This window comes from Metopolophium dirhodum, chromosome 6 (genome assembly GCF_019925205.1).
Source record: "Metopolophium dirhodum isolate CAU chromosome 6, ASM1992520v1, whole genome shotgun sequence".
Lineage (NCBI taxonomy): Eukaryota > Metazoa > Arthropoda > Insecta > Hemiptera > Aphididae > Metopolophium > Metopolophium dirhodum.
In genome coordinates, this window is record NC_083565.1 from 3,599,240 (window position 1) to 3,610,115 (window position 10,876).

Below are 10,876 nucleotides of genomic sequence, written 5' to 3' on the forward strand. Positions count from 1 at the left end.
CAGATAAAAAAATAAAATTCGTAAGATTCCATAATCGAACCTATAGTCTCGCGTTCCCCGCGGTGACACTTATCTGCCAAGGTGGTCACGTCATTGGATAGGTAGTGCACAAAATAATATGCGTTATAAAACACATATTTTCAAAAATCGATCGGTAAAATTCGAGTCTGTTAGATAAAAATTTTAAAAAATACCACTCTGTACAGGACACCGGCACAAACTCGACGACGGACTCCGTGTGGTCGTTGTCGACTAGCCGATGCGGCGCTGGAGACTGTGACACTGAAGGACGTGGTCGGACGTCTGACGGTGATGCGTGGTACCCTCGTGTGGTGTCGTCTTACGGGGTCACCGAGAGGGTCAACTGGTCGCGACATCTGGAAGTGGACGCGGACCACCGGTCCCGACAGACGCCGGCCACCGCCGTCTGGTGGACGCGGCCGGTGCAGTCGGCGGAACGCGACCATTACGGGAGCGAGGACGTGGACGCGGCGTTTCTGCGGCGGAAACCAGTTTCGTTCGTGATATTTGGCAAGCCCGGTCTGGCGGACGACAGGCTGGCCGCCATGCTGTCCGCGTACTGGGGATGCATCCACGTGTCTGCGGCCACCGGGCTGCTGGCCTCCAGCCACCGGCCGGACGACCCCACCGGTTTGGCTTTACGACGCGGCGAAGCTGTAAACGCCGCGGTTAACGCCTCACTGCTCATTGGTCTTTTGGGTATCGGAGGGACCGAAGTACAAGAACGGGGTTACGTGCTGACCGGATTGCCCAGGTATGTCTGCAATCGTTTATCTAAAAGCGCCCAAGTCCTCTAACATCTAATAGGTATCTGATTCATTTTAAAAAATGATGGTCAAACGATCACAAAGTTAGCTATAAATATCACGGTGACCTTAATCATTTTTATTTATCAGTAAAGTCTTAACGACATATGGGCTGCGTAAAGTCATTTTTGAATTGGAGAAGGATATTGCAAAACATCGCTTCCCTAAAATATTTAGTACTATAATAATATTACTATATTATGTTGGTAGGTACTAACTTGCTGATTTTTTTTTGTTTTTGTTTTACAACAGACACGATCCGGAACTGAGTGCGTGTGAGCAAATGGATGCCGTTTTCACAACAAATCCACCAGACATATTAATTTATATGAGTTGTCGGAATCAGGATTTAAGCCATATACACAATGGATTGACTTTAGAATCCATGGAACAAGATCATCTCACGCAAACGCTACATCTGAACGACGTGGAATACAACCACAGGCGAGTACATTGGTACTATAAGTCGTTTGTAAACCAGAAGATAATTGAACTGGATGTGAAGGATTACGAAAATTATTCGCTGAAGGTAATTGACGAAAAAGTCAAGCAGTTCGATCCAGCACGCGTGATAACCTTGGACGGCAGAAAACCAGTGGACGAATTGATGGAAACGATTAAAGCAAAATTGATGACGATGTCACTGCAATACACAGTGTTACCGAAAATCGTGAATTTCCAGGATAAATCAATTTCGTCCGAAGACTACGCTTATGACGGTACCGAGTTATTATTCGAAGCGGAATCGACCGAGGCTGAAACTGTGGCCAATAATGATGAGGAGCGAGCGAGCGATACGATGTCCCAATTACGCGATGAACATTTACAACGCATCAATGATCGTAACGAGCAAATACGTGTAATGTCTGAATTCGGTCGTCTGTGCCCCGTGAACTATTTCAACGGTCGATTCATAATGGGCAGCGACCGTCATTGTATGAAGTTTATGGGAAAATCGTACTACTTTGCCGGACCCGACGAAATGAAATCGTTCGGTAAATGCCCGAAACAATTTTTGCGAATCCCAGGATGCCGATTACCGATTAGAGCCATGTTCTACGGTCCACAGACTTTGACGAATCCGGCTGCAAAGGCTGTACGTAAGTTCTTTGGTTATAACCTGATAGACGTTGGACACTTGACACAGATACACGAAAAAGACACAAGACACGCGTATTCGACTGCGATCGTCGGTTCTATACTTAAAACCGTACGAGAGATCATAAGACCGAAAGAAATTCGACCTAATGACATCAGCACTATGCGAAACGCAATTGCTGATTGGACACGTCTGCGGTTTGATTTTACCATTCAATCTGATTTAAACGGCATGGAAGACGAAGAAAGTGAATACGAAATGTATGAAGAATTTTCACATCAAAGTAACTATTATTTTATGTCCTCGTAGAAAACTCCCTTAAAGAAATCGATGGACACTACACACCGGTATTTATTATAAAATAACTTAATTATACGAAATTTAAAAACTATTCCATTAGTCTGAACTTGTGACAGTTAACACTAATTTTGGTTTTTTTTTTAATTTGATAATTAATTAATATGTCAGTGTCTGTCAGCGATGTTTGGGATAGAAACACAACTTTGATTTTCTTGTGTGATGGAAAATTAATGCGTAGTTGGTGTATTCAGGAGGTCAAAATTTAAAATTTCCAACAGTTTAAAAAGCGCAGAGAATAACAAAATAAAAATTAAGAAAAAACGAGAATTTTTACGCAAAATCCATTTTGGTTTGCCTATAAGCACAATTTTTTTTTTATAACTATTTAAAGTTCGATTTTTAATAACATTTATCAAATTTAAAATTTAAAAATGATTTTGTAGTTAAAAATTTATAAAATTTTCAACTTTTATAACTAAGGATTGAAAATTTAAAATAAAGTTCCACGAAAGTAGATTTTTTTGTAACCCAAAAAAATATGAAAACTCTGTTTATTTATGGTTATTTTATGTTCAAATTTGGACGAAATTACATATTAAATAACCAAGAATACCGATACATAGGCAACATTTTTTTATAAGCATTTAAATTTCGTATTTTGACAAAATCTATCGAATTTAAAATATAAAAAGGATTTGTAGTTAAAAATTTATAAATTATTCAACTAGGGATTAAAAATTTAAATCAAAGTTCTACATAAATTACTTTATTCGTAATAATATCATAAAATATACTCAGTAATATCATAGGCTGACTGGCCGTCTTCACTCAGAATCGTTTTTTGTATACAATGATATTATATCATTGGATTCAAATTTAATACCATCTATTACAGTGACCAGCTTGCAACCTACTGTACAGCAGAGTGACACCCGTATGCCCACCTTTTTTATTTATTGGGATTAGAAATAAAGGCTAATAATTAAATAACTATTGCGTTTGGTTGTTCGAAATTATTTCATTTTTAACACTAATTAATATAGATAAGCACGTAAAAATAAATAGTTAATTAATTAAATTATGAATTATTCCAGAAAAACAAAACATGAACGAATTTTTCAAAAAAAGGCAATTAATGCGACTAAAAAACTACTTTGAATCATATGACATAGACTTTTTAGATGATTTATATGAATGCATTCGTGTTTACGATGAACCAGAAAGCCTAACAAAATATTTCCAAAATATGTCAAAAAAAAATAGAAAGATTTTTAGGTCCAACTTTATTAACACAAAAAAAAATATTCAACCTGATTTAATAAATGTTGTTGTTGATACTGTACAAATAAAAAACCAGCAAAACATAAATTGGATTATAGTTAACGCACCATTAGATTTTGTATTGGTGAAAAAATTAATCGATGAAGGTCTTAAGCCAATCCAGATGGTATTTTTTCATGACTCTGATCCAATGCATAACGTATTACTATTGAATGACGAAATATCCAATAATTATCGAAATAACTATGAGAAGATTTTGGAAAATGTGCAAAATGGTAAGAGATATGGAACAGCAGTTGAAAGAATAAAATATCCAGAATTTGTCAAAAAAACTGAAAACTCGTTAGATATTTCTATAATAGAAGATGAGTTTTTTGAAGACGAAGTTGAAACTGCAGAATATGAGGAAAACGTGGTGTTTAACGTTAATTACATAAGTCACGATCATTTAATGGAAATAATCGTTCCAGAAATATCCGAGCGATTAAATCAATATACAGAAAATCTTCTCGTAGAATGGCAAACTTTAAAACACCAAATTTCTAAAGAAACAGACCAGACAATGAATTTTAATATTATAGTATGCAAACCCAACTCTACGACAAATTTGATGAGATTATTAATCGAAGACACTTTATACTACATAAAGAAGTAAAATAATAATTATAATTTCTAATTGATTTTTATTAAAATGTTCATCGTCTAAATTATATTACTTAATTTTTAGGTTTTTGACAGACAATGTTTATGACGTATCCACATCAGATATCGAGGACGCTATACCTACTAAAGGAAAGTATGATGGTGACACTTCCATTTATTGCCCCGTTAGGTTTGCAAAAGGCAAACTCTCTATTGGATCTAAAAATCATATGGCAGTTTATCATAATAGGTATTATTTCATGAGCTCGTCCAACGATTTCAAAGATTTTATTTCTAATCCTAATAAATATACATTGTTTACTAGTATCCCAAAAATGTACCCTAAACCCAAGATATCTTTACTTTTTTCATTTGGTCTCAGTTCAGTAGATTTTATCAACAAAATATTAGGTACATTTGATTTAACCCTTGTAGACTCGTATAAAGTTTTTAAACAAAATGTTTTGCCAAAAAATATGCCGATGGTGGGTAAAATGTATGAAGAACCGACGCTCAGGGAGATTTTGGATAAATATTTTATTCCTGAAAATCAAAAGGATAATATTAACAGTCTGAGAAAGTATATGGATAGAGAAAGTGCTTACTTAAAGGACGAGGACTGGTTAAAAATGAATTCGATATTTTTTCAAGCTAATGAAGGAATATGTTATACAAACTACCCTAAAAATTTGACGGAATTGAAGTATTTAAAAGAAAATGAAATAAATCCTGATATTATTATTGAAGTAAATCCTGAAAGAAACGTTGCAAAAGAACATGCCACCGCATCAGTCATTCAAAATTGGTTAACTTACCAATATATATTGATCGACAAGATCATTGCGCGGGATAATAAGACAAGGCGAGATTCTGTTAATAACAGATCGATATTCTTTAAACAAAAACTATCGGAGTTAGTCAAACAAAAAGAAATCGACAGACTTAAAATTCGTTTAGAGCGTATAATCAAAATGATTGCCGTGGAAACAACGATAGATGGACCGAATGAAGTAAAATACATATGTGACAAGGAGAATCAACAATCGGATAAGTCTTTCAGCAAGTCTCCACTAACCACCACAGCGGATTTATTAACCAGATACTCTGAACTCACGTTGAAACAGAAAAAAATCATCATTGACCGTGGATTGGACGTCAACGATTTCATTGATTTAGATGATTTTGATACATTGGACGAAATCGACGAAATGATCAACAACGAATTCCCCGACGACAATTACATGATATCCCAATGTTTTTCGGATGGCTTTGCATTCCCATCGAACGCCATGATCGATCAATACCTGGACATGGAGAAGGGTGCACTGTCGGATATGCGAGAATTTGCCGAAACTTCCAACATCCCGTGGATAACAGTGTCGGGTCCGGACTCCCAGTCGGCCGCGATGAGCAAAATCACTGAGGTTTTGGGGACGAACACCGACGCGCCTTTTGAATCGACGTACGAAGTGGATCTGGAAACCGCTGAGGACATGTTACGCGCCGGCGAAGTGCACCTGAGCCAGTTCGGACGGTGGTGCCCGGTGCAGGCGTTCCGAGAGGGTTCAGCCGACCACCCAAGCGTCAGACAGTTCTGTCAAGACTTAGCGGACGGCCACGTCAACCCAGTCGTTCACCGCAAGTATGTGTATTACGTAGCCGGTGGCCCAGAGAACAGGGACGAGTTCACACGGCAGCCTCTGAAATACGTGCTCGGACAGTCCGGGATGCCACCGTCGCCGTCGAGTTTCCCGCTAAAGATTGCGGTGGTCGGGCCGCCCGGAAGCGGGAAATCGCGTTGCGCTCAAGAGCTGTGCTTCCGGTTCGGGCTACAGCTAATCCGAATCGAGGACGCCATCAACGCGTACCTGAAGGAGTACCAGTGGACGGACGTGGCGAAAGCAGCCATAGGTACGCTGCGACGGGGCGACGCGTTGTCCGAGGAAACGCTGGCGGAAGTTGTGACCACGGCCACGTTTGGCGGCCGAGCCACTACGTGGGGCTACGTGATCGACGGGTACCCTGTGACCGAGAAGCAGTTCAAGCTGTTGGACGGCACCGGTGTCATGCTGCACGCGGTTTTCGTTCTGCAGAAGGAATGTAGGCCGGAAGGAAGTCTCGACGACGACACGGCATTGTTGCGGCTCAGACGCGGCGCTTGGAGAGAGGTTTTTCCCGGTCTACTATGGATATCAGCCCGGTACGGGAATGCTACCGGTTTCGCAGCCACCGACACTGATGGGATGGCCGCGGCCGCGTCCGCGTGTGTCCGGTCGGTGCTCGCGTACCGAACGGACGTTCATTGCAACCGCCCGAGCCGGCTTTACGGCGTGCCGGTAACGGGTTGCGAGTACCAGTGCAGCCTGAGCACGTACCTAGATCTGTGCCCGGTGTGCAAGGTAGACTGCGACCGCTTGACCCGGTCACCAAACCCGGCTGCCATGAGACGTTTCTCGGTACAGTACCGGGCGTACATTTACTGGACGTGTGGCCCGGAACACGAGGTCGCGTTCATTGGTGACCCGGATCGGTACGCCGACGCGGCGCCCGTCACGCCCCTCCCGCATCCGGTGCCTACCACCGACAGCCTGCTGTCCCTTAACCCGTACTTCCGGTACAATCTATCGTCCGAGTATTGCGTGGTGTGCGCGCTGTCGTGCCTGTGGTACCCTGAGTACAAGCGCGGCCGCCCCGATCTGATGGTCACCTACGGTAACCGCGCATACACGTTCTGTTCGTCCCAGTGCAAGCAGGCGTTTTCGCAGCAGCCCTCCTTGTACGCGGGGTACACGATGCGCGTCAGTGGCCCCGAACGGTCACTGTCGACGTCTCCGCGGCCCCTGGACCAGGACTACATCGATAGCCTACCCGTACCCGGCTACCTGGAACAGACCGTGGCCTCTCACGTCAGTTCGGCGCTGGTCGAGCTGTCAGCCATCAAGCCCGTGTACCCGGGCCTGACGCCCAACGTCTCTGCCATGGTGTATTTAGGTCTGCACATTGGTATGAATGGAAGCTGTGACAAAGACGTGGCCGAGTACTACCACAACGCTTTCAAACGGTTCGTTGACACTTGTCAACGTTTCAAAATCGAGGCGTTCAAATTGAAAGCGTTGATGTGAATAAAATTGTAAATATCTTATGCTCACGATGTGGATACATAAAATTTGTGTTTTAAAATAATACTAATATATTGTAGTAAAGATATAAATCAAAATTATAAATTGTATAAAAAAAGTGTTTTTTAACACTTTAAACAAGGGATGATTCATTACGAAGACTGATTACTTTATTATAATTCAATAATTATCCAAATTAAATGATGTGCACTTTTTGAATTTATATCGATAAAATAACTAAAATAATAACATAAAACAGCTGGTCTTAATCTTTTAAACCATACGGACCCTGAAGAAAGACTTTTTAAGACCCCTCCAGGGCTTCCTTCAAAATTACTTTTAGAATAAACTCTGAGCGGAGCGATGCCTTTATTGATTTTACAATGATGAGTGTGTGTATTTTTTTCCTGTCTATCATCACCTTTTAAGGAACTAAACATGTTACGATTTTCTACTTAAGAATCTTTTCTGATAAGAAAGTGAATCAAGTTGGTACTTTGAGGAATTAAAGGTAAAAATTCCCAGTAAAAAAATTAAAATAAATGGGAATTTTTAGGCAAAACTAATTCCAATTCCATTAGAATAACCTATTTAAATTTTGAGTGGAGTGATTTTTTAGATTCTGAGCGAAGCGAGGGAACTAGTAATTTTAAAATAGTGTTTATTTTTTTTTATTTCATTTTTTTTTTATCCTGTATACAAAATTTCTACCAGAAGGAGTGCTTCGATTTCAACATATAGTAATTCATCTTTTAGCAAATTGGATCAAGATGGTACTTATTAGAGAGGTAATTTTTCGATTTTCTCTATAGTTATTTAATGCTACGGGAAAAACCACCGACAAATTACGAAAAACCACTAAAAATGGGATTTAAATTTCTAACGCTTTGTTTATCACCATAGAAACGAATAAAAAATTATAATATTATAATATTAATTCAACTTACAGGATATAATAAATAATAACAATATAAAACATCCAGACTGACAAACCGTATCCGCTCAGAATCGTTTTTCTTATAAAATTATATTATATCATTGAATTCAAGTTTAATACAATCCATTATACATTGACCCACTTGTAACCTACTGTACAGCAGATCGACATCCACTTACCCGCTTTTTTTTTTTTTTAAATATTTTTACAATAAATCTCATATTAATTAAGATAAGATATACAAAATTAGAAAACAAGTTGAGATAACTCGTAGTTTAAAATAAAAATATACTTTCAAAATGTATTTTCAACAATAAATTATTGGATTAGGTATTGCACGCATATGTATATGGCACCGCTGTCCCTCAGCATGAGTGTCGCGAACCCCGAAGTGGCTACGGTCCACTGTTTAAAAATCACTATTATAAAGGTATCAAATAAAAAGAAATTACGAAAGAAAATCTACAGTACTTAATATTCAAACAATATTATATTCAACTATTTATAATGTTTAAAATTAGTTCATAAATTGGTTTAGAGTTTTTTTTTTTTTTTTAACACTTATATTATAACATGGGTATTATTTATGTGAAAGAAAGAAAAGTGATCGAAGTTATTTATCGTAGGCAGTTTTAAATCATCGACTTAATATTCATAACACATCGAATCATAAACGCAAGCCCTTATAAAATCAATGGGGCGCTGTAAGTTATAAGGCCACTTTTTAGTTTGAAGCACGTAATATTTGAGTACGAATTTTAATATGACATGGCACGGGCCAGTTTGCGATACGGTTTCAATGGAATTTAAGTACGTGATGAATGTATTAATGTTATTATTTGATAGAATTCAATTCTGCTCGTATTATGGTTGAACGTTTTAAATGTTTTATAGAAATAATGTCAAAAAAATATTATTACAATAATAATAATTTATCTCGTCGTTAAAAAAAAAAAAATGAAGGGGATGTGAAAAAATGTTAAGTACTGCAATTGACGAGTACTTATATGTAAAAGCTTGAACGAGCTTAATCGGCAACGCTGTTTTTACAACACGCTGCCAAACCAGATTTCTACCGGAAATAAAAGAACTAACAATGGCACTTTGCACTCGGGAACAAATGACAGCAATTATTATACAGAGCTTGCAGTTTTCGCTCGTTAGACGGTGCATTTTAAACGTCACGAGACAGACGGTCTCGGGCCGTCGAGAATAGACCGTTTTCGTGGTGAAATTCAATTAAATTATAAAATAATAATAATATGTCGACTATAGTAATAACAACACGCACGCTAAGCGACGGATACGATACAAAATAATATGTCTATCGTACGACTGCGTTCTATCGCACGTCACGGCGAATTGAACTGTACCTACATCATGATAATATTATTATTATTTATATTACTATAAAACTATACAGCACAACATTATACATTATATTATTAACATCGTTATTTTAATATTATTATTATTATTATGCATAAAATTAGGTCGGCGTCTTACCTCTTACAAGACACCGGAAGTAGAAACGCGTCCGAAGCGGATTCACACGGAGGCTCTAGATCTTCGCACTCGACCACCCTGATGACCGGCAACATTTAAGATCGCTGCAAAAACCAACACCACACGCTACACTGAGGACGACCGTTGTACGACAACACACGCTTAATAGTAATAATAATATTATGATTAGGTAGAAAACGATATGCTATATTACATTGCGGCGAGAAAACGAAAGACACAGTCGCACATGCACACACGAACTTCTGCATGCACACTCACACACGCTCACACAGTGCACAAGAAATCTATTTCGTTCATTCGAACGCGCAAAAATACACACAAGCCGCGCGGCAAAAAAACAATGGCGGACGAACGAAGGAAGAGACCAGCAATAATGAAAAGAAAAAAAAAAGCATAATGATAAACACACACTCTGTTAAACAGTCTACAAACGCACATGCTAATATATACGTATATAATATTATATTATATATTCTTCTAATCTCGGATGCACACCACGGTCCGTAAGTTGTTGTTGTGATTAGAAAGCGTCCCGAAAGACGAATAATAACGTTCGCCGGCTCTCGTCGTGTCCTACCGATCGTGTAGGTACCTACTATACCTACCTATGTATTATATTACTATTATATATTATGGTCAGTTGTCAGTACCTGCGGTCAACGGTTTCGGCGGGGCTCATCAGACCCATCGGACAAAAAATGCACGTCCGACGAGTCCGTAGCAAGACGCACTGTCGTTTTAGGGCTCGTAAATATTAAAACGATTCGCTTATTTTTTTCTACTACGAATCAAAATCTATATCTCGCTGTTTGTCCGTTTTTTGAAACAATTATTATGGTTTTTTAATTTAAAATAATCGGGCTGTATTGACCCCGGCGCCTCGTCGCAGTGCAAGTGATACAAACGGCTTCACTTTTCTTTTAAAGGTGAAACGTCAAACACCAGTCACAAGACATAACAATGCATCGGATTACCGTCAACCGTCGTTAATTAGCACTATTCTGTGTTGTACCTATTTATTATTAATTATAGCACAATGTTATAAGTACCTACCTTTTTTCTTTTTTTTTATTATAAAGTTTTCCTGGCGAAGTCAACTGACAACTTATTGTTATAAGTACCTACCTATAATACTTGTAGAGAG

At 38.7% G+C, this 10,876-nt stretch overlaps 1 protein-coding gene across 1 annotated transcript; it reads left to right on the forward strand.

The window, feature by feature from the left end:
• The first annotated feature begins 947 nt into the window (after nucleotides 1-947).
• Nucleotides 948-9,705, forward strand: LOC132946354 (adenylate kinase 9-like). Its single transcript, XM_061016325.1, has 3 exons — nucleotides 948-2,209; nucleotides 3,321-4,158; nucleotides 4,235-9,705. The coding sequence occupies exons 1-3, from the start codon at nucleotides 1,111-1,113 to the stop codon at nucleotides 7,269-7,271; spliced, it is 4,974 nt and encodes a 1,657-aa protein (XP_060872308.1). The 5' UTR covers nucleotides 948-1,110; the 3' UTR covers nucleotides 7,272-9,705.
• Nucleotides 9,706-10,876: the final 1,171 nt, after the last annotated feature.